Genomic DNA, 24,670 nt, shown 5'->3' on the forward strand with positions numbered 1-24,670 from the left:
CACTGAGATTAATCCTTCTCCCTTCAAGCTGCCTCACTCCTCACCTACTACACCCAGAGGAAAAGAATGATGCCAACCCTCCCTTGGGCGGGCCAAGCTCGCTGACTTGAGATAGTCAGGAGGGTCCCAGGTCTGCAGAATTTAGGTCTTTCAACTACCAAATGGCCTAGACCTCTTTCCCCAGTGTCCACTGCATCACACTTCGTTTGTTAACTCATGACCTCCCCCAGATTTTATCCTTTCATCCTGTTAACCTTTAAGAAATATCACAAAAATACCACAGAAGCAGGGGGATGTTGAAGGCTCACACTGCCAGGGACAGGGGTGCCCTGAGCAGTAAGGAAGGCACTGAAAGGCAGCCTCAGGATCTCTGCAGTTGGCTCCAAGTGCTGGACTCCCAAAGGGAGGCTTGTTTAAACAAGGTAAGGACAGGAATGGGTACAAAGGTCAAAGGGGAGCTCACTTATCCCCGGGATCAGCTCCTCTGCACTTTTTCCACCCAGCACAATCCCCAAACACTCCTGCTCTGGGCAGGTGGGACACCTGCTTTGACACAGGTGCATTCACATCTGCACAACCATCACCAGAACTCAGAGCAGCCCAGGCCAGACCCAGAGCTAGGCTGACACCCAGCTGCTCTGTGTGTCCACATTCTCTGCAGTGCTTCCCTTAGCCCTGACTCAACAACTACAGCAGTGCAGACGCTGCCAAGAGCGTGCTGAGGTGTGGCACTGGGGCAGCTTCAGTCAGCCATTGATGACAAGAGCACTAAATGAAAACAGCTCTGCCAGTGGCTTGATTTTCAGAAGGGAGCACAAGAAGTGAAGCTCTTGTTGAAGAGTCAGTAGGTGCCTGTGAGCCCAAAAAACCATCTGGAGAACAAACAATGGGGAGCAGAGTGAGCCTGCCTGCCTCCAGTTTTGGGTGTTCAACTCAACCACTATGACGCTGCCTTTCACCAGCATGCTGTGTCCTCTTGAATTACAGGTATGGAAACTTCCCAAAGCCTGATACTGGGAAGTGTTGAGTGTGCCTGCCCACCCCTTCTCTCACCCGTGGTCCTTGACACTCAGGTCCAAGCTCTGCTCCTGCAAGGGGTCCTGGCTGGTGGCAGATGAGGGTCCCATGGAATCTGCAGGTTCCTGCTTCACCTGGACTGGGTTGAACCGCCCAGGAGGTGCTGGTTGTCCATTCCCTGCTCGAGAAATACAGTGAAATTAAGTGCAAAAGAATAAATTAAAAGCATAGGTCTAAAATGAGGTTACAAAGGCAAATAAGTAAGTTAAATCATTGGCATCAGTGCCTAAGTGGAAAAAGCAAAGAAAAAGTCGGGGGGGGAGGGAAGTACTGGGATTGCTGGTCAGCGTTTATTGCCAAGTTGACATGATGGGTTCTGACGTCCACTCCAGCGTGGAAATTCTTCAAGTGATAATTATTGCAAAATTATGTCAAAGTTGTCCAGGCTGTGGGCCCTTTAAAGGAGAAGGGCGGAAGGAGCGTGGGGGAGACCTGATTCTCTGCACAAACTGTCATAACTAATTTGCGGGGCTGCCTCTTAAGCGTTTATTAAAGACTCTGTTAATGCTGAGGCAATGTGGCAGATTTCGACTGCTAGTCAAGCCCCCCTGCTCGTCGCCAGCCCCGCGTTGCTGTGGTGACAGCGCTGGCACCGGCCCGGAGCATCGCCGGGACTGCTCAAGGGGACAGCACTGGGACTGGCCAAGGGGACAGCACCGGGACTGGCCAAGGGGACAGCACCGGGACCGGCCAAGGGGACAGCACCGGGTCCGGCCAAGGGGACAGCACCGGGACCGGCCAAGGGGACAGCACAGGGACCGGCCACGGGGACAGCACCGGGACCAGCCAAGGGGACAGCACCGGGACCGGCCAAGGGGACAGCACAGGGACCGGCCACGGGGACAGCACCGGGACCAGCCAAGGGGACAGCACCGGGTCCGGCCAAGGGGACAGCACCGGGTCCGGCCACGGTGACAGCACCGGGACCGGCCAAGGGGACAGCACCGGGTCCGGCCACGGGGACAGCACCGGGACCGGCCAAGGGGACAGCACCGGGTCCGGCCAAGGGGACAGCACCGGGACTGGCCAAGGGGACAGCACCGGGACTGGCCACGGTGACAGCGCTGGCACCGGCCAAGGGGACAGCACCGGCACCGGCCAAGGGGACAGCACCGGGACCGGCCAAGGGGACAGCACCAGGACTGGCCAAGGGGACAGCACGGGGACCGGCCCCGGCCACACCGGGTCCCCAAAAACCGGGAGGAGCAGGCCCAGAGTGCCGAGCCCATGAGAGCAAAATGCAAATTGAAGGAGGAGAGGAAAAGAGGAGGGGGAGGGATGGGGATGGCATGGTGGGGGGAAAAAGGAGAACAAATTGAAGAAAAAAATTAGGAAAAACAGCAGAGAAAAAAGGAGGGGGAAAAAGTTGCTGACAGAAACATGTCTGCAGAGCTTTTTTCCACAATCCCCAAGTGACTAAAATATTAATTTACCCTCCGGCAGTACAGCTGACGGCGAGCTGCTTCTCAGACAGCAAGTGGCATTTTATTAAAAAATAAAGGAAAATAGTTCCCTCAATGACCTTTCTCTGCTTTGGGAAACAATTTTTCAAACAATAATTTTAAAAGTATGTGAAGGTTCCCCTCCCTCTTTAATCAGATCACTTCCTTCCACTCCCCCGTTTGCTCTCGGGAGGACGGGGAGGGATTGGGGACAGCCCCAGGAGAAAAGATGTTTCTTGCCTCTCCTCTGCCATGTGGGCACAGCCAGGCTCCACAGGAGACCTTGCCAAGACTGCCTTCCTCAAGGGTTAATTACACACAACCAAACTCATTCTCTCATTTATTTTTTTCCCTACCCCCTCCCCAAGTGCAGCCCCATGGACAACTGGGTGGTTTCTCGTTCACTCTCCTCCAGGCCATCAGGCACTGCTCTGCCTCCCACCACTACCACAACTGATGAGGGAACTCACCTGCTTCAAGTGCCACAGAGGGCTTGAGTGCAGCTGCTGCCAGCCTGGCCATCATAGGAGAGATTAATCCCTTACTAGCAGAGATCCTTTCCATTATAGAGGCTGCTGGGGCGGGTGAAGAAGTAGCCACTGGCTCACCAGATCCTGCAACTGCCTGGGATGAGGAATCTGCAGGAGCAGACGATGCTGGGTTGGTGCCAGAAGAACCAGCAGCCATCAGGTTAGCCGAGCTGGCAGGAAGCGGTGTGGAGACCCGACTGGGGATGATGGGGAAGAAGGATCCAGCTGTTCCAGGAAGTGCTGAGTTGGAGAGTGCCAGGGCCAAGGGGATATTGCTGGGAAGAGCCTGGGAAAGCAGGCCAGAGATCTTTGTGGCTGGTGTCATGCTGTTGGCAGACTTGGTGGCCTGTGAGGAAGCAAGCTCAGCCACAGAGGAGGGCGCAGCTGGGACGATGAGAGAAACGGAAGACTGCTGACTGGTCGGGGAGGCACTCAGGCTGGAGTTCTTGGAGCTCATGGCAGAGAAGTCAATGAGGTCATCGTTACTGGACTCCTCTTGCTCGTTATCCTTGGAGCCCAGGAGTGATGCAGGCAGGCCCAGCACCCCGGAGCTCCGGATGTGCCGGCGCTCGTGTTTGCGTTTGTGGGAAGTCATCTGGCTGGTGGAGGTGAAGGTGAAACCACAGCCTGCCCTGATGCAGTGGAAGTGGTTGGTGGCCTTGCTGTAGACACAGCCCTCATACTTGCATTCCTCGTACTTGTAGAACTTCTTGAAGCCATCCTTGGCATAGGCATCATCTTTGATGTGGTAGCTCTTGTGCTTCTCAATGTCACACTTGTTCTTGAAGGTGAATGTGCACCCAGGTCTCCTGCAAGGGCATCGAGGACAGGGTGGTTGGCTGTGTGGGCAGAGCTGCTGTCTCCTGCCTCCCTCTAGGACAAGGACTGGGGCTGGAATGGGACCCAGCTGCAGGGGGGCTGAGGAGCTGCCTGTGGTTAACCAGGCAAGCAGATATGCTGCCATGTGGGAGAGCTGCCACAGCAACAGGGGAATACAGGCACCCTCACTAAAAGTTACAACACAACAGCAAGTAAAGGGGACTAAAACAAAAACTGTGCTTTCCTACTCTTCCTGAAAACACAAGAAATCAATAGAAGAGCAGCTAAGTCAGGTCCCAAAAGGGATGAGCTGGCTGGAGAGAACCTGGCCATGGAAGTGCCATTAGCAGTGTGCTAATGGACTACTTCAGGTGCACTCTGAAGAGCAGTGTGGTCTCTTTCCCAAAGTATTCTAGGCTCTATTTTCTAGTGGGTATCCTCTCCTCAGATCATACTCCTGCCTTCCGAATGGTCTGTGGCACAATCCTGGAAATCACATCTGCTCTGGTACACGAGTTCTCCCAGGAGCAGTACTGAGGAGGTCACAGCAGGGCAAATCAAGTCCCTGTGCATACTCCTGAAACTATGACTTGGCAGAAGGCGGCAAACAGAGCACAGAGCTCTGAGGCAGGACTCCTCCCCTCCCCTGCTGTCTCACCTGCAGTGGAAGTGAGTGGTTTTCTGCCCGTAGAACTGGCATTCCACAGTGCCGCAGTCCTCGGTGGCACGGAACCGCTGGAACCCGTCGTTGATGAGCTGTGTGTTCTTCTTGTGGAAGTTCTCATGGGTCATCACATCAGAGGTGCTTGTATAGACCTTATTACAACCCACCTACCCCAGGCCCAAAGAGGAGTCATCAGCACAGCGGTTTAACAGCCTGACATTATTACCAGCAGCAATAAATACACGAGCAGCACACGTACATTTAATAGTTCAATTTGTGTGCTTCTCCTAGGGGTATTAAGTCATCACTTTAATTCCCAATCTAAAGACTGATAGAGCATAGAGCAGTTGTGAAAAAGCCCAAACCCAAACCCAAACCCAAACCCACTCTCTGGGCATGAAACAGTAAGAAAAAGGGAGGACTGGAGGGATAAAACACCAGCTATAGATACTCATGCCTGCTTGGGGAAGCAGCTAGTAGGGCTCCTGCTCTTAAAGAGAACAGAACACTAACAGATGCTGTTGCTTTTTGTTTTCTTGGAGTGACACGGAACAAAGTAGGATTTCATCTATTTGGGGAAGACAGAATTGAGTGGGAATAAGTTATTTACTTCTTTAGTCCTTCTGGGAAGTAAGGCATGCTGGTGCAACATGAGGCCAACCAGTCTTTTGAGCTTGTAATAAACGGTTTCATTCTAGCAAATCTTAAACCCCATGTACAGCTGATTCTAGCAAACTGGTGACATTTTTTCCCTGTCACTGTTCAAGACTCCCACTTCAATAATTTTAAACTTGTGCAGCGAATGGGAGTGCTGTGACGAGGACGGAATGCTGAAAACCTGCTTTCCTCTGGGTAAAGCGGGGCAACTTTGCCATATTGAGTAAAAACCCACTGGAATCTGAAAACGTCCTCAGCCCTGCTGAGGGAGGATTTTTTTTTTTCTTTTCTTCTAGCACAACATGTGCCAATGCCTGCACCATCTCAGAAATGAAGAGAAGGAAAACACCACCCCTTAGTTCAGCCCAGGTTGATTCAAACAGGCAATAACAAAACCCATGACAAATACCCAGAGAAAAAAATAAAAAGGATCTCCAGCTATTTCCAATATAAAAGAGCCTCTCTCTCCCCACACTGACACCTTGAAAAAAGACAGGCCCTGCATGGCATTAAAAAAAAGAATTAAACAAAAGCGTCCTTAGGAATAATTTGCAATGCAGCTCTTGGTGCGAAAGCCTAAAAAAATGTCAGTTTATATAAACAACTAACTGAATTTTATCCACACCAATTATGGACATAAAGAAAAAAACCCCCATGTGATGGATGGCACAAATTCTGCCATTTAAGCAGTATTTTCTTTAATTGGGAGTTTATATTCTGACACCTTTCCTGTAAGACACTGCTTACATGGGCATTACTTTACTGGAAGACAGTGGGCACAGGATGGAATTAGCCATATATAGTTGTGTAAGCGAGGGTCTCTCTTCCAACTCGGAGTGGCTTAAGGCTGTGCAACACTCCTTGTCCTCTAAAACACATCAAACAAATCCCCCTTCTCAACTGCAGAAACTAAATTATCAGTATTATGGAAGTATAACAGAAAATGTCCTCAAGAGAAAGACACATGAAATTCCCAATTTATCAAATGCTGCGAGCACATGCTTCAACCAGGCCCTGTTCAGGACAGAACTTGAGTGCATGCCTAACATTTAAGTATGTGCTTAAGCCCCATTGACTTCAGAAAGCTTGCCTGACTTCAAGTTAAAACTTACGTTGATGTCTATCCTAGCAAAACATTTAAGCATGTGATTAAGGCCTTGTGACTTTAACTGGCGTTTTAAACTGCTGGGACAGGTCAGGAAATGAGCCTGAATTTTCAGACCAGAAAATCTGTCACCAAGAGCTGCCTGATCACTCTGCTTGTAACTGCAGCACATTGCCAGGACAATGGTTTAGGCCACAATTCCACTGAAAGGAGTCCATGAGGAGCCACTGAACCTGAGGAATGGTTGGGGTATGACCCAAACAATGTGGTGTATTCACATCTAAACCAGTGACATCTGTGCAGCAGCTCCAGCTCTGCCTACGCTGCTGCTGAAGCTTGGCTGCCCTGAAATATGGCTCAGCCTGCACCACACACGAGTGCCACTGGCAAAGACATGGAGAACCAGGGGTGTTAAGTGCAGATATGTGACATTGAAGTTTAATTACTTTAGAAATTGATTATGGAGGAAATTCACCCAGTGCCAAAGGGCAGATGTGCCACAAGAAAATCTGGTTTCAAGGGAGGGACAGATCAGATTTGAGTAGAGACAGTGCAGTGGCATTGAAGAAGTCCCTGAGTCTCAGAGAATGGGACTTGTTTGAAGAAGTCCAAGACTGTAAAAAAACCTTGAGAGCTGCTTTGCCTCACTGCACGGACAAGACTTCTAAAAACTGAGAATGGGGCTTCCCCTTGCCATTGCCAATAGCTGGCAGGACAGGTGCAGTGAGGACAGGGCACAGACTTGTTCCTGAATCAGAAGTGAGCAGACAGGCTCACACATCCCCCTGTGCCCTGGCCAGCCCCTGGCCAGCCCAGGTGTGCCAGGCCAGCTCACCTGCATGCAGTGGTAGTGGGTGCTCTTGCCGTTGAGGTGGCAGCCGTGGTAGTAGACGCTGCAGTCGTCCAGGGGGCTGAAGCGCATGAAGCCGTGCTGCAGGGAGTTGTCCCGCTTCTTGTGCATGTTGTAGTGCCGGATCACGTCCTGTTTACTGGTGAATCTCTGCAGAGGTACACACAGACAGACACACACATGATGCCAGTGGGTGAGTAATCCTGGGGGCAGGGTGGGTGTCTTTTGTTGCTGTTAATAAACTTATGGGACCAGGAGTTGAAAGCTTGGCAGTGTTCACCCTAAGAGAATCAGATTAAAGAGGAATTGTGTGCATGTATCTTCTTGGTAAAAGGAAAGTAAATACACATGAAAAGTTCTAGAGTAAACATGACACTGGGGTGATGCCCAGAATCTGCTCCCTGCAGCTTTAAGATTGCAGTTCTTCTAACATAATTTTAGCTGCTACTATCTCAAAAAGTGCTATAGTTAGAAAGCAAACCAGTGAACTGAACAGCCTACACGCAAGTAAGCCAAGCTTCCAAGTCACTCACTGTAGTGCTTAGCAAGACACTGGCTGCCACATTCGTGTTGGACTAGAAATTGGGAAAAACCCTTTGCTCTTTTACAGCCTTCCCATTCTAAGTCTCTTGTGTCCCCTAGAAGGTAGGATGGTTTTATTAGGAAAACAGGGACACAAGACTTTCTTCAAGTCACAGAAAAAGATGCCTTTCTACAGAAAAATCGAGCTCAGAGCTACATCTGTATGACAAGAATATCCTTTACAATCTCTACCTGCTTGAAGCAATGAAGGGGTACCCCATTGTCAGAGCAGGCTAAGTGCCTTTAAAATGAAGCTTTTTATTTCTATTTCCCACAGACATCAATATTTACCACTGAAGGTGAGAAAGTAAATCTGATTTTTTTAAAAAGAAATCAATATCCATTTATTTTGAGCAGTAATTGAAAAGGCCTGTATTCTAATGTTTAACAACTTTTCTAGTCTGCCTCATAGGAAACAAATGATTATCGCTTCCACTCTTTCCTCCTATAATATCAATCCTGATCAATCTCGTTGGTATTGGCACGGGAATATATGGATATAGATTTCAACAGAAATCCCTAGGAGGCTGGAGCTATGATTTCCCAGGGCGTACATACAGGATTGCTATTGCCAATCATTGTTAATTTGTGCCCACTTATTACAAAGCGTTACTTATTCTAAAATATATCTCAGCCATAAAATAATTTGCATTTTAAAAAGCAGCCTAAATCCTTATTCCCTGCGAGACCAGACAGCTCCTTTGCAAGCAGCTTCCAGACTCCTTAGGAAATAATCATGAGGCCAATCATAATAATAGGTTTTTCTGTTTTTCCATCCTTTGTGTTCCTCTCTTTCTGGTGCAGGGATATCTGTGTCACAGTTGGGACAGACTCATCTTGATTACTTGATGCTGGGCTGGAAGGACCAGAACGTGCATCCCGGAGAGAAACCCTCCTTTGATCAATAGAAACCCACAGGCAATCCCAGCAGCTCCAGATCAGCTTCCCCTGCTGTGGTCAGACTCGTCCCCAGGAGACCCAGAGGTCTCCCCGGGCAGGGCTGGAGCTGCGTCTGGTGCACGGCAGAGGCAAACTCTGGGATTGCTGCTCCATCAGCCTGACCACAGAAGTGCCAGTGTCCAACTCTGGACCTGGAGAAGGGTAAACAAACACAGCACGTGACTGCTGGCTTGACGTGCATGCCCTGGCAGTGCTCCCAGCAATTACAGCATCGCTCCTGCCCCCGTGCCTTCCCCACAAATCCCACACCGCTGCTGGTCCTGCTGTGCTGCTGCAGAGTCACTCGGGCAGCAGAGGCAAAGAGACAGACTAACAGATCAGCATTCCAGTTCCAGGCACAGTTTATGCTCTTGATGTTTCACTGATATAAATGTGGAGAAGTTCCCACTGACTCTATATTCAGCTCCTCGTTGTAGCGGTCTGAGTTTGGTTAAATGATTGAGTTAAATGGAAGCAAAATAAAGTTCTGTTAAACTCAGAACATATCCTGTCCTCTTTCAGAGCAGCAAAGGCACGGGAGGGGCACGCTCCCCTGGGTTTGGGGAGCACTCTGTACCTGGTAGTTGCACTCGGGGTCGAGGCAGTGGTAATGTTCTCTGTACTGGTAGGCGCAGTGGATGTGGCCGCAGTGCTGGCTGCCGGAGAACCTGCAGACAGGAGAGCACAGACAATCAACCACTGTGAGGCAAGGTACAAATACACTAAGTCCTGTTCCTGCTTTCATCTCACATGTTTATGGCATTAAACCCAACCTCCTTTATCCCCTCCAAGGATGGTGACCCTCGTGCCTTCCCTTGCTTATTTGTCACTATTTAAAGGTGCTTCTTGAGCCGGATCACTCAGGTCCTGTACATCCCTAATCTGTTTTTCCCCTTGAAATTCATCTTCGTTATCTAAGTTGTTTACTAGGGGAAGCATAAGGAAGGAGGGTTTCTGGAACTAAACACCCCACAATTCTAGAATAGAGCAAGTTTCAGAAACTTCCCATAGCAGAAGGAGATAAATAAATGCAGGGCAAATATGGATTCTAAACTTTAAGTATAAGCCGATCTAGTAGGATATCAGAAAAGCTGCATACAGCAAAGCTGAAAACTCCTGACATACAGGGAGGCAAAAAAAGACCACAAAGACAGAAATGCCATGTAATACCTACATACAAACAGTCAGTATGCAAAATTTATTGACTGACAGCCACACCAGGAATTGGCACAAGGGGATGATCCAGTAATGGGGTAATCAGTGCAATGAACTCCCTCGTGTAAATTCTACAGGACCATAGAAGAGCTTGAAAGGGAAAAGCAGTGGAGAGAAGGGGACTCAGAGGGGAAACATTCAAAGATAAAGTGCCATCTGCTCAAAGGTTCCTCAAAGGTTCCTCACGTCACTTAAGTGCTAAACACAGCAGGAGTGCATATGATAAAGGGCATGGGAAAGAAAAGAGGAAGGGCAACAGATAAAAAAGGAAAATGAGAGGAGTGAGGGTGTCCTGGGGCAATCGAGGAATGGGGCAGGAGCGGGGAAGATTGTGGATCATTGTAAAGTGAGGTAACGCGAGGCTACAGGATAGGAAAAGTCTGGATGAAAAGCAATACTAAATAAGCCATTTCTGAAGCACAGTAAGGAAGAGGAGGTCAACTATGGAGACAGCAGGGCCTCTAGGAGATAGAAAGGGGACTTAATTGACAGAAAAGATAGACATTGTTAAAAAATTAAATGACTTCTTTGCCTCAGCATTCACAAAGGGAGACAGGGACAGATGCCAGGAGCAGACATGCCTTTCCCTGGGGAAGGAGAAGAAATACTGCAGGAAATCAGGATCACGTCAGAACAGGTGATTGAGAAACTGGAACAAACCTCAGCAGCAGAGAAGAAACAAACCACAAGGCAAACAGCAGGGCTGGCTGCACAAACAAAGGTGTGGAACTGAGAGCAGAGGAAGAGATTCCTGCTCAACGCCTGGGCAACTGCTGGGCTTGTCCAGGGCAGCCTCAGAGCCACCGTGGCACTGACCAGGCACTTGTGGCTCCACAGCACACACAACCAACTGGTCCTGCTAGCCCAGGGCTTTATGCCAGCAGTACCACCAGCAGCTCTTCAAGGAAAAAAAGAGCCCTGTGGGAAGCTTCCCCTCTGTGCCACTGATGTGACGGGGAAAAAAGAGCAAAGGGTTGTGCAGGGTTGGAGAAAAAAAGAGCAAAGGGTTGTGCAGGGCTGGAGAAAAAAAGAGCAAAGGGCTGTGCAGGGCTGGAGAACTGTGTGGTGCAGGCCAGGCAGAGAGACGACCAAGATACAGACCTTGCTGACAAATACAAAGCAGTTCAAATTATTATTAAAAATGAGGATGCAAAAAAGACCAGAGATACCAGCTGGAGTAAAAGAAGGGCCAGACACCATCGAGATCTGACTCCAGGAGATGAGTTACTTAAAGCATCCTATCAGGAGTCACACACAGGTTCAGTTTAAAAAACAACAGCTGAACCAGTGCTCCAGCCTGCTACCCTCCTCTCCATGTGCCACAGAAAGGTGTGTGGTGCCTGCAGCACAGGAAAGGAGAGACAAGTGTTCCACCAAGCCCTGTGCTGGGGGAAGGAGGGAAGTGGCAAACACAGCACAAAGGGGAAATTCTGCTCCTTCAGTGTGCAAGGTTGGGCTCCTAAAGGGTTATATTATCCTGTGTTTTTCCTGACACTTGAAACAGTTCAAAGCTATTAATTTTTAAAGCACAGCATCTGTTTAGGTTTTTCATAACAGGAAAGCTTACACACCCCACACTTACACACATACACACGAGCACATTTACATGCACAGACTCTGCAGAACATCAACATTCCCTGAATCTACATGAACAGACACAAACACACACACCTGAAACAAGAAAATTCACACACCAGCTCATCACACTGATATACAAATCCAAACTCAGCTGTCAATACAGACACATAGATTCATTTGCACAAGAACAACCCACTGCCTCTTCCTTTACACTAACCGGTTCACTCTTTTTTTTTTGGCCAGAAAGTCTTGATCTGGCAAGAGTTGATAAATAAATAATAATAAAAATAATAAATAAAGAAGTCAGCATGCTTAGAGAGTGTTTACAGACTCATTACTCTGTAACGATGATGTGAAAGAAGAAAAAAAAAACCCACCCCAATTACAAGGGGGGAGGAAACCCACACAGAAATAAATATTTAAGCAAGTGCTGCCAGAAGCACCATCTGCTGAGGCACTAATAATAATAATAATAATTTTTTCTGTGGTCTTTTTTTTTTTTTTTAATTATAAATATACAGGGAGGAGGAGGGGGAAAAACAACCCAACCCAAACTAGCTAAGTAAGAGGTTTTGTTTTGTTGTGTGAGAGAATGGATTATCCCTGGGCAGCTTTTGGCAGTGGCTTTGGCAAACTCATTAAGCTAATTATGCAGTACAGACATAAGAGTGTTGTGTCTCTTCTCCCCCCACCCCTTGATTTTAAGGCTTTAAACTGTTTTTTTTTCAAATGTGTGTAAATTGAAGGGAAGTGGCTGCACTGCCAACGGGTGACTTGCGGAGCCTTTTAAGCAGGATGTGGTGTCCCCGAGGTAGCTCACAGTCCTCTCTCAGCTACCTGCCTGAACCACGGGGAAGGGGCTTGCAGAGCTCCATGAGCAGGGGAAGGTGGCTGAAGTGTTTACAGTCCCCTGCTCGAGGGGAATGGGGGACAGAAAGGTGTCACCTCCTCTCCCACTGCAATTCCTGCAATCTCAGAAATAAAGGGATGCTGCTCCTTCTTCCCCATGCAAAGAGTGGTTTAAACCCCTGCTTTCTTTCCTATATTCTATATACTCGACTACTGTACTGTCCCCCAAGGCAGTGAATTCCCACATGCACTTGAGGCACTGCTGCTTGAGGAGCTGCCTGTGGTGGCACAACTGTCCTCTCTTCCCATGGGGTTTTCTGCCCCCTTCTCCTACATCTGGGTTTTGGGCAAAAGGGAGGAAATTAAGTCACTTCTTGTTCTACTCTCGAGCTAGGAGAATGCTGTTCTCACTCTTTTTCCCTGCCAAAATGTTCCCTCCACTTTCCTAGCAGTGGGCTGTGTCCCACAAGGAGACTCTCTCTGAGCTCTGGTAAGCTGGCACAGCACAGCACACACTCCCTTCCCCTTTCACTAATAAGTGCCCAATAAGTGGAGCAAACCCTCCAGTGTTTTCCTGGAGAGAAGTGTTTGCTTGCTTCCCTCGTGTCTGTTTGGATACAAGGGGGTTTTGTTGGGAGCTTTCTCACATTACTGATGGAGGATTCAACTGGCTGGGGGGGATAAAGCCTGATGGACCCTCTACACCATGAGCTCTAAACCAGGCAGGTGTTGTGCAATCATCTCCTCTGTCCCTCTGGCTCTCGTGGCATTACTCACTCTGTCCCACCACAACAGCCTTGGGCTTCTTCTCAGCATCACTGTCCTGACCTAAGCATGCCCACAGCTGTGATAAGGTGCCCTACTCTGCACCTGGTTCTGTGAGGGTTTCTCAGATAAATGAGCTGTAAACATCTTCTAGGATAAACATCCCATGCTGATGCCAAGAGCTCCCTAAATTAAAGTTACTTGTGAATCTTTCCAGCCCAGATTCTCAGAGATGAGATGTTCTCTGCTTGCCTCGTGCTGGACATGGTAGGGGAAAAAGGCAGCGGATAGAAAGAACAACAGCCAAGAGGCAGAACTCCCATTTACATCCTGGGCTTCTTCAGTGAAGCAGTTTTCCACTATTTGTCACAAAGTCTAACAGCTCCAGGGAGCTAAGCACGCTCTTGGCATGACTGTGCACCTCTCACAGCTACTGCTATCCGAGCAGGGCAACAGAGCAAATACAGATGCCACAGGAAATGCAAGTGCCAATGTCGGGTTTAACACTTGATCCAGACAAGACCTCGTCACTCCCACCACCACTCCACCTTCTTACTGCCAGCCCTCTCCCCAGCAAAGTCAAAAGTTTTGCCTACCTGGCAATATACTTCTGGTAAATATTTACGTCTTCGCTGACGGCTGGTTTGTCAGTGGGTAATCCATTCCTAGTGAGAGACACACAGGGCAGAGCTGGTTAGCAGGAACAGGGCACAGCATAAACTCCTTGTTTCTCTCACGCACCACTGACACATCAGGAGAGAGGGCCCAGGGAAGGGTACCAGCAAAGACACCTGCATGTTTAAATTCCCTCCCCTTCGCCCTTCAGATCATCTACCTTCTTTTCCTAGGGAAACACACACAGGCTGCCTACCACCCTCCCTGCATGCTCCCTCTTCGCAGGACTCACAGCAGTTTGATGGAGAAACTGAGAAGATCAACCACAAAAACCTGTTTCTACAGAAAAAATACCTATACAAAAAAAGTGATGGCCACATGCAAACAAGCAACTCTCTGAGGCACCTGGCAGTGCTGCCCTTGTGTGCATGGAAGCTTTGCCCCTGGCTCAGCTGCAGGACAAGAGTCGCTCTACCAGCCACGCTGTGAGATATTGCCCATTTCCCTGTGGCCAGCAGCCCTGGTGCTCCATGACCAGGACTGGAACAGTGGCTCCAGCCCCTGGGTGGGGTTTTAAATGCCTCTTTATTTCACAAGATACCCCAAAACTCCAACAGACAGATTATGTATTTTAATCAATGAGAAAACCACCCCAACTGTCACATAAGCCTGGATTATTTTACATCATTAGGAAGCAGACAAAAATAACGTCCTTGGTGAGTTCAGGAAGAGGGGAAATGAGATGCAGGGCCAGAATTCAGCCTACCCAAGAATTAGGGCCACCCCACTGCACCTCCAGACAGGCTGCACACCATCTTCTTCGTGTGCTTTGCCTGTGCCCAACCTCCACTCCTCCTCCCTGCAGCTCTGGTTTAAACCCTGGTTTAAACAAGGACACTTTCGCACAGAGTTCACTTGAAGGTAGACGAGTTCAGGGCAGGTCAATGGCACTGGGTCTAAGAGAGTTTAAACCCATGGCAAGGGTGTATGTGCAGATGTGTGAGAGTAAAGGGTAATTCATGCCAGGTTAATCAACCCAGTGGGGACTGGGAATGGGAAGCCATGGCCCAGATTCCAGAGTCAGAGCTTCCTTCACCAGCACAATTAATGGGTGCTGTCTTTCCTCACAGTATCTAGTGAGTAGCCTGAAGGAGAAGGGACCAGAGCCCATTCTGCTCTGCAATGTGTGATCAGGACAGGGAAAGTGCCAGGCTGAAGGCCCTGGTCACCTCCATTCCAGCTGCAGGCCATCATGATGCCCCAGCTGAGGAAGTCCTGTGGCCAGAGGAAGGACGACCATGGTGCTGGCAAACCCACACCTGGCAAGAGGCAGAGAACGAGCAAGAGAAGGGAAAACAAACTGGGATCCCAGTGCAACACCACAGCAGGTAGGAGGCTTGCTAATCTTGCTTGTGCCTTCGGGCACAGCTCTAGGATGGTGACTGAGCCCCAGACAGCTGAGTGTTCTCAAGACACTTCAAGCACAGAGTCTTGGACTAAGTCACCATCTCAACAGGGCACTGAGCCTACAGGACTATTCACAACACTGTGTTTTTGCCTGTCATCTGTAGCACGTACAGGTTCATCCTGGGCAGGACCCTGAGCAGACCTTGGGCATCCTGAGCAGATGCAGATGTTAAAAACCCTCTGTCCTTTCCCATACACCTTGAGCATGGAGCTCCCCATCTGCCTGCAGGCAGCTGATAAACAACCATTTCCCATGGAAGACAGGAATCATTACATGGCTCTGCCTTCCACATGGGGAAACAGGGAAAGTGGGTGATGCAGACTGCTGGGACTGCAAAAAGCATTCAAGCAAGCCCAAGGTCTCCTAGGTTCACATATCAAACACAAAACAAGCCTTTCTCCTCACCAAAGGACCAAGCAGTAGGTGTGTGTGATGGCACAGAGGGCAGGACAGAAGGCCCTGGACTTACTACAAATGACCCCATGGGATTCACAGCTCACAACAGTCCCAGGTTCACAGTGAGAAAAAAGTAAACACAAACCATGACAAAAAAGCAGAGAACTCTCTCCCTTCCTTTCCACTGCAGGCTGACATACATGTATCTCTTCTACAGGCCCCACCCCTGGAAGTCACATTAAAAAGTAATCCAAGGTTTGGCAAGGCCTTCAGATCCCTCCATTCAGTCAATGGCATCACTGCAGAGACTGCTGGCAACGTATGTGCAGGAGGTTATTAGTGGTAATTGGGCTAATGAGTTTGCCCAGTCTGAGGGGTAATTGAATCACCTCTATTTGTGTAAGCAAATTGAGAAGATACAGGCCTGGTCCCACAGAAGTAGGTATATGCCTAAATCCTATCGAAATTGATGGGAATTAGGCACCAAAATGTCTTCTGAGTTCTGGGACAAACAAAAAGCCCCGTTTTGCTAACAGTAAAGTCAGCAGAGTCATGCCTTTGAGTTAAATGGAAACAAGAATCAGGTTCTCCTACAGACACATCCAGATGCCTGCAAGAAAATAAAAGTGGTTCCAACCTTGACGTTAAGGGTGCTGACAGCACCATGGTCCTTCCTCTTCCATTTTAACATATGAACTATTGGATTCCAGATTCATGGCTATGACTGCTGATGGCAGGTCACAGCCTGCGTGCAAACCAGATCAATAGGGATGTAAAGTGTCAAAGAGGAGCAGCCACTTTGACAGAGAGCAAAGAGAACCATCCCATGAACCATGCAGTATTTAACAGTGCAAGAACTTGGAATTGCCCACTGAACCACACACAGACTTGTATGATCCCCCACTAGTACTTAGATAAGACAAATGGGAGTGCACTTACTTTACTGTAGAGACTGTTCCAGTTGTGATGGAGTCTGTCTTGGAGAAGGTTGATTTCAGGTACTCAGGAGTGTTGAATGGCAATGAGATGGACTGCTCTGGCCCGGCCACGGGAGTGCTGCTGGGGGTGCTGGCGAGGGAAGCTGGGGCCAGGCTGGGGACTGGAGCTTTTACTGGAGTGAGCTTCTGAATGTTCCTCACATCATACTTGGAAGGCCGGCCTACCTTGCCTGTCTTGAAGGCGATGGCTCCCCCCATGTCTGGGCTTCCTTCCCCAGGCTTGAAAAGGTGCAAGTACTTGACGTTCTCTAGGTCATACTTGGAGGCCTTCTTGTAAGTGTTGCCGTTTTGTGGCCTGATGCTCTCACCGGTCTTCAGCTTTTGAATGAAGAAGTCATATTTGGAGGCCCGTGACATGAGGCCCTGCATCTGGGAGCTGCTGGGAGAGGGCAGCGGCAGGATGGTGGCTTTGGTCTCCGTCAGCATGGAGGCGTCGGCGCCCGGCACCCGCATGGGCTGGGCCAGCACTGAGGACGGCTCCTTGCCCAGCTTGGAGCCCAGATCCTCCGACTTGGCCAAGTGCATGGGCCACGAGAGCTGCTCTCCCGCCTTCAGCTTGCGGATGTACTCCTCGTACTTGGAGAAGCGGGCGCGCTTGCTGACGGCGTCCTCGCCGGGCAGGGAGGCCGCGCTGGCCGCGGCCTCTGAGGTAGCAGCGTTCAGCTTGTCGAAGCTGATCTTGCGGGCCAGCTCGTCCCGCATGTTCTGGTCGTCGTAGCCGAACATGCCCAGGAACTCGTTCATGGTGGTGGCGGCATAATCCCGCAGTGATGAAGCTTCCCCTGCAGTGAAACCAGAGGAGATGCTCACACTAGGCACTGATTTTTCTTCTCCTCCCGTACCAGCACTAGTAGGAGGGAGGGGGGGAGGAAGGGGAGAGGGGAACATGATCTACTGACGTTTGGCTCACTTGTTAGGTTTTATGACTCTTAAATTAATTTGTTTAAAAAAAAAAGTAATTAATACTGGGGTAAAATAAAAAGAGTTCATCAATGCCAGGAAAATCAATTTCCTAAATGTTCTAGCCGATGGCTTTTCAGTACATTAAACAAAGTTTCATAAATGTCTCTGCACTCTTGCCTTGGCCTAATATGAAGAAAAAGTAATTTTACTGGAAGTGAGACCAATGCCAATATGCCGAGGTTTGTACAGATCTGTCCTTGTGTATATTTGTGTATGGAAGGAGGTGCACAGAGGATAGATGGCAGCATGTGTAAGGGGGAAAAACCCATGTGAAAATGCTGTGTGTGTTGGTGAAGAGCAGGCAGCACTGAGAGCAGCAGGACAGCACGGTGTGAAATGGATATGGGAGACGGGCAAGGCAATGCGTGGGGTGGAGCAGAATACAACAATGCACAGAGCAGGAAAGCAGCAGAGGTGGAGATGAATCAGCCCAGGGGAAGAACAGCAAAGGCTGTGTGCATGAGAAACTTGGCAATGAGGAGTGTGGGGAGGAGTGGAGAAGGCAAGGCAAGACAGACAGGACAGCTCCCCATCACTGATGCAGTCCTTCCCTGTCAATTTTGTAAGGGTTCACTCAGCTTGCTCTCTTCCTTCTCAGTCCCTACAACTGGACAGCTACTACTTGCCATGTGGAAAAGGGCCAGTCCAGTGAATGCTTTGCAAACCTACAGCCAGCCTCTCAAGCAGCCAGGAAGCTTCCACTAACACCAGGAAAGGGTAAAGTCCACACAGGTGAAAAACAGGTAAGGAATCCTCCAGTATTTAGGCTAAGGAGAAAAGCTGCTGTCCTGATGAGGGCTCCAGGGAGGGGGAGAAAGCCAGTGCTCTGGACATGGGTTGGGCAAGGGGCAGGAAGGGGTTATCTAACAGAGCCTGATTACAGGGAGGAAGAATGAGCAAAAGCTGTCCTTCCTCGGGTGTCTCCCTCCCTTCTCCCCTCCCCTACTCCCTCAGGCAGTTTCACAGCCCACCAGGATGGGAAGAACACACATCTGGAGGTCACCCAATATCAGTGTAAAGGAGGAAATAAAGACTGCTCTGATGTGCTGGCTTGGCCTCATTTGGGCTCCAGTCTGACACAGCGCTCCTCCTCCTCTCCCTCTCGCCTTCTCCTGCAGAGTGAAGATTTACTGTGTGCAGGAGTCCTTCAAACCTCCCTCGTCATCTTTACTCAACACTTGCTCCGGCCCTGATAGGGAAGCACGCTCCTTCCCCGGCAGCAGAAGGGAAGGTCTGGCCGTGGGGTCTCACTCAGAACACAGTGGAAAAAGAAGGCACCAAGATGCTGCCACAGAACAGGTCAGTAGATCCCAAAGATCCCCAAGATGTGGGAATCTGACAGCCAGGGATGCCACTTGCACGGGCAGGCACGTACACGAGAGCATTTCTGTGCACACGAGAGCCTGTCAATGAGCACAGCCCAAGTTCAATAGCCATCAGCTCCCACAAATCAGTTTGCACAGGACTCTGTGGAGGAAAAGACTGCCTGTGACGGGCACTAAATGGGCAAGACCATGAAGGTCACATTCCTGCTCCAGGATTGCTGGAATAGCTGTTTCACTGCAGCAGAAGTGCTGCTGCACTGGTTCCCTGTGTGAGTGGTTCTGGGGGAAGGCGATGTGAAGAACACGCCTGGAGCCTGCAAGGCAAAAGACAAAGCCACACCTGCTGGGGGCTGATTTAGCCAAAAATGACCTCCCAGTTCCGGGCACTTAAACCCAGCATTCTGCATGAACAGAATAAACACCCTGTTAGTCACAGAATGGGTGGGTGGCAATGCCCCTGCAGTATCAGGCTCAGGGCATAGCACAACCTCATGGGTTGGTATTAACCTTACAGGATGTTAAATGCAGAACCATTCCTCACTGGCTCCAGTAAAAAGACTTTCCTGAAGGACAACTTTATCTTTCACACACAGTGTATAAAAAAATTTCATTCTGCTTTAAAGTAGTTCTCCTCTTCACCTCTTTTTTTTTTTCTTTTCCCCAATTCCATTTCAGTGTAACCCTATAACCCAACAAAAGAGAATGAACCCACGAATTCCCTACTGGGACTAACAATTTCCTGTTTCTGTTAAATCTGCTTTCCCTGCGCTGCCTCTCCTTTCTTCTTGGACCTGATACGAAATTAAACCATTAAACGTGATTTTTGCTAGCTTTAGCCACTGCCCTGGAAGATAGTGTGTCCCATCTTTGGTGCCATGTGGCTCAACTGGTACTGGTGTGAACATTTAGGTGCAAAATTCAAGCCTATAGGAAGGGGTAGGGGACGGCTCAGAAATTCTTTTGAGTTTTGTGAAGTCTGAGGTCAGCTTTCACTGCCATGGATTTAATCCCCAAACCCACCTTGAGTTCTGCTTTTCCTTTGCTCAGATTGGGTTCCAGACGATCACAACACCCACCCTGATCAACAGCTTTGCTGGTGCTGCTCAGTCTTTCCTCACCCACATTTGAGACAACTCTCTGGCTGGCTCCCACTGCTCCCTGCCAGAAGTGCAGCTCTACTCATCCAGCATGAGCCCAGCAAGCCCAACACATCCCCTGAAGTTGAGACAACCTGCATTTAACTCCTCAGGCACCTCACATGAAGGGCAGAGGTTCCTCCAGTGGAAGCACCTTAGAGAAGGGAGCTGGCTCACCAGAAGGATCGTATGAGACTCAGCCGCCCCACTTCACATACATTTTCAGAAAAAGGTGAAGAGGTAATTGATATATTACCAAACTGACAGAAAACCCTGCTCATATCCACTAACAGACAAAAACAAAGCAGGACAACAGCTGGGAAACACTCCCTGTGAGGAGCCCTGGAAACCACAGGAAGCATTATCCCTGTGTTTTCCTCACCCTTCCCTGCACCGCATTTTCCTCTCCTTTCCTGTGCGATAATAAAGGGCTCCCTCTCCCCTTGCCTCTGCTCTCCATTTGTGGGCATTGCCAAAGAGCAGAGATCTGTGTGTCTCAGAGCAGCTATCATATCACAAAGGATCCGAAGCTAGCAAAAAAGGCGCTAAAAATAGCCTGCAGCAGCACACTATATATGGAAGGAAAAGCAAAACAGCCCAAATGGAGTGCAAGGTCTGGATACTGGGGGATGGGACATCCCAGCCAGGGCTCTGTCCTTTATTCTGCTTGGGAGGGAAAATACACAGACTTGGGGGATACAGGATGATGAGCAAGAAACTGGCAATTGGAATGTATGCTCTCCTAAGTGGAGTCTCCCCAGGAAATTAGGAAGAGAAAACTCTCCTGGTTGAAAACAGGGCCAACGAATATTCCAAGAGACCTAGCCAAGAAGCTAAGAAAAGAAATCTTGTAGAGGGGGAAGCTCCTACTGCCTGCTCTAGCCCACTGTGTAACACACAAAGTGAAGAACATGTGCAGGAAAATCTGCCGGGGTGCGTGTGCGTCAGCGCGGTCGTGGAACGGGATCCGTGTCACAGACTGCACTGCAACCCTCACGCTATATATAAATGTGCACACTGAACATGGGCTGGTCAGCGGGCAGCAGAGGGGCCTGCATGAATGGAGAAACATATCTGCACGTCCAGATCAGCCTCTGGCACTGCCAGACACCAGCTCTGTGACTCCTGAACGCGCTCCCCAGGTGCACAGGGCAAAACTGAGCACCGACTCCCGAGTCCTGTTTTTCCAAGGGGAGGCTCGAAAAGAAACTCCATCTTGTTTCAAAGGCTTGAATAGCACTGATCGAGCCTCTGTGAACTTGTGCCTGATGCACAACAAGCCTTCCTGGCAGCCTGGAAGGACACAAAGGTGGCCAGGATTTGGCAGCAGATCACAAGGGGTACCTGTGGAAGACACGGGCCCTAGCTAAATCCCCAGAAAGTGGACAATGTGTGCACACACCAGGACCCTGGCAGGCAGAACCCTTCTCATCCCCACATAATCAGGATCACTTCCCCACTGACCAAGAAAGCCTGTTAGATGTAGGATTTGCTTTTCTGTGTGGCTCCTGCTTTTCACACAAGTTGCCAACTGATGCAAGGCACGGTCTCAGTTTTAAACACTGCTCAGCACTGTCGGCTCTCTGCTCTCATAGGAAGCAACTGGTGCTCAGAATCTTCAAATCAAGGTTTCTGTGATGACTCCCCCAAAGCCACTGTGACTGGGAGGGCAGAGCTGTATTCCTCTCCTTTCATCTGACTCCTGTGATCCCCCAGCTCCTTCCTCTTTGACAGAGGAAGTTCCAAATCTCACACCCAGTAACATCAGGTATTGAGAAGACTTGGTGATGAACAGCTGAAAATTCATTTCCTGAACACTGACAGAAAAAGTAAAGGAAAATAACTTTGTCCTTTCCAAAGCAAGGGATGTTTCTTTCAGGGAAATGTTGTGAATGACATTTATAACAAGGTTCTCGAAGCAGGCGCTCAAGACGTGGTGGCACGTCTGTTTGCAAGTCAAATCCCACGTGGTTCTACAGCAAACTGGACCCCTCATGTGCCATTACCTGCCTCATAAATGAAGCTGCAGCCCCCCCGTCCCTTCCCTTACCCATTTTTTTGCATAATCCTTTGACAATACAGCCCTGCAAAGGTATTTTACTGAAATCCCTTCCCCCAGTGAGAAACCTCAGCTTCTTTTCATTTTCCCTAGTTTGGTAACATTTTTTTTTTTTTTTTTTTTACATTTAAGCTCCACTTCTTTTAGTTTTCATAGCAAATAAAAGCTGCAAATGGTGGGGTGGGGTGGAGTGGTGTGAATTAAAACAAACTAAACCAGAGTCCAGGCACAATCACCTTGTGTCTGGGAACGACAAGGGCTTTCCTATCAAAGGAAACTGAAGGTCACACTTTCCCTCATTGATCTTGCAATGTTTGTTAATTACTCTGTCACTGATGTGGCGAAGGATAATTAAACAGCTCTGTTTATATCTTATATGCATAATTATGTGCGCTGCCACTGAACTCGTGAAGACTAGAGAATGTGCCTCTCCAGAAGGGGAACGGACAGACGGAGATGAGTTTCAGCTGCATTATTAACGGGAGGAGGAAAACACGCGCGCACACAAAAGGAGGAAAGTTTGATGGATTCACAAAGTGCTGAGATCAGGGGAGGGGTGCGTGCAGGTGGAGCAGATTAGGGGAAGATCTTTCAATTACAGATCCAGCCAGATGAGTGACAAATGGGGAGGGAGCTGCTCTGTCCTAATGGAGAGCATTCAATTCACCCAAGGCTTTTATCAAGGCTTAGCACTCATACACCCTCTCAAATAAATCTGGGGGAAACCTGTGTATCAGAAACGGAGCAAGAAAGTTATCTGAGGCTTTCCCCAAGACCTCTTGTTGAGCTAAGCTTTTGAATGAACCACAAAAATGAAGCAGAGGCGATCGGAAAATAGGAAATACACAGCCAGGGGAAGAACACAGGAGATGGTGGGGGAAACTGAGGTTTGCGAGCGGCATTTTCAGCAGCTCGACCCCGAGCTCAGAGTGGGCAAATCTCGAGGAATGGGCCCCTCCTGAGGGGAGGCAACACCACGGCAGGACAGGAGTGTCACCTGGGCACCAGACATGACGGAGGGGCCGCGAGCAGCAAGCAGGGATCGGAACGTTCAGTGCTGGGGGCCTTGCAGGAGATCCCTGGGGACCCCCCACCCTTGCCCTGGCTCAGTTCGGCCTCCTGCAGGCTCCCTCTGGTCCAGTCCCTGGAGGAACACCTTGGCGGCCAAGTGTTCCAGAACCTTCCAGAACCTTCATCCCGGTGACTGCTCCCGTCTGACACAGGTGAGGCCCTGCCCATCTGGCACAGGTGAGGCCCTGCCCGTCCCCGGGCCACGCTCGCTCTGCCCCAGGTCCCGCAGGTCGGGGCTCGGCACCGGGCCTGGGGAGCCGCAGGACAGCCGGCCCTGCCAGAGCTCCTGGCCCTGTCCCAGCTCGTCCTGGGGCTCCCCAGTCGGGAACGACTCATCAAGGTGCCACGTGTGGCCACGACTGTGCTTAGATGACCCAGCCAGCCCGTGCGTGGACATCCTGCAGAATCCACCTGGGATTTGTCACAACACAAATCTCTGCTTCTCTTTGCTTTCGTGGGAACACCAGACCATGAAACCAGCACCCACCACAGCTGTGACCATCTGAGTGGTGTGAAGGAGTCTGGAGGGTGAGATTTGCCCTACACAGGAATTTGTGGTCTGGAAAGAGCTATACAGCCATGTCCTCTCTCACACCACCCTTCTTGGGAAGGAGAGGCTAAGCCATATGCACACTCCACATGGTCCCAAGAGCAAAATGACAGGCCTCTGCAAGGGGATCAGGGTTCTCACCCCTGCACTAGGCTGCCAGGTGCTGTAGGACCTGGCATGGACACGGAAAATGTAACCCTGAAGCTGCCCTGTGTCAGGAAATGGAGGGGGACAGAGGGCTTACCTGAGGTGGTTCCTGCCCCCAGCTTGGAGCCTGGTTCGCCACTGGAGGACCGGTAGGCATCATCCTTCACTGGCCCATCTGAATCCCTGTCGTCCAAGAAGTTGCCATCCTGTGAGCCCCTCAGAGCATCTGCCTCGTCCCCGTTGTCTTCCTCGTCGCTGCAGCCCTTGGGCTGCACCATGTAAACCCCTTCGGGGGGCACCTCTGCGCTCTCGGTGCCCTTACATTCCTTGCCCTCTGCTCGCCCCAGCAGGGGCTCCTCATTGTACTCCCCATTCACCCACTTCTCGATCACCTCCCTCCTTTTGTCCTCCTCGATCTTCTGCACGCGGCTGAGTCCATCTGGAAACTCTGTCCCCAGCTCTTTGGTGCCAGGTTGGGGCAGGTCCTTGTTGCTGCTCTCCTGCTGTGGCCCCTTGTCCGCACGTGCCTGCTCAGCTCCCCCGTGGTCGAAGACGACTTGGCGGCTCAGCTTGGCGCAGATGGCGTTTAGCTTCAGGCCGCCTTTGCGCTTGGCAGCCATCGCGGGTTTTCCTGAGGCTGCGTCAGTGCATATAGTTCTTTCAGCTGGGAAGAGAGAGGAGAAGGAAGCAAGGAAGGGCATTAGTGGGATCTGACAACCTGAACCCAAACAGCAAAAGGACGGTGCCAGCCCAATGGGCTTTCAGGCATGGCCACTCTCATCCTTGGAAAGGTGGAGCTACTATGTGCTTCCTAAGCTCAGAATGGAAACCCAGCCAGAAGAGCTTGGTGAGAAGCATCCTTTGAACTTG

The 24,670-nt window shown here is 49.9% G+C and overlaps 1 protein-coding gene across 1 annotated transcript in view; it reads right to left on the bottom strand.

The window, feature by feature from the left end:
* The window catches only part of CASZ1 (castor zinc finger 1), an 84,373-nt gene that overhangs the window by 18,998 nt on the left and 40,705 nt on the right, over positions 1-24,670 (bottom strand). Inside the window, exons 2-9 of the mRNA XM_033079853.1 lie at positions 23,898-24,464; positions 16,491-17,331; positions 13,669-13,737; positions 9,243-9,333; positions 7,130-7,294; positions 4,527-4,699; positions 2,990-3,858; positions 1,054-1,195 (exon numbers count right to left, since the gene is read on the bottom strand). Coding sequence (XP_032935744.1) covers positions 1,054-1,195; positions 2,990-3,858; positions 4,527-4,699; positions 7,130-7,294; positions 9,243-9,333; positions 13,669-13,737; positions 16,491-17,331; positions 23,898-24,464 — 2,917 coding nt within the window. The remainder of the gene's footprint in view (positions 1-1,053; positions 1,196-2,989; positions 3,859-4,526; positions 4,700-7,129; positions 7,295-9,242; positions 9,334-13,668; positions 13,738-16,490; positions 17,332-23,897; positions 24,465-24,670) is intronic.

This window comes from Catharus ustulatus, chromosome 24 (genome assembly GCF_009819885.2).
Source record: "Catharus ustulatus isolate bCatUst1 chromosome 24, bCatUst1.pri.v2, whole genome shotgun sequence".
Classification (NCBI taxonomy): Eukaryota; Metazoa; Chordata; class Aves; order Passeriformes; family Turdidae; genus Catharus; species Catharus ustulatus.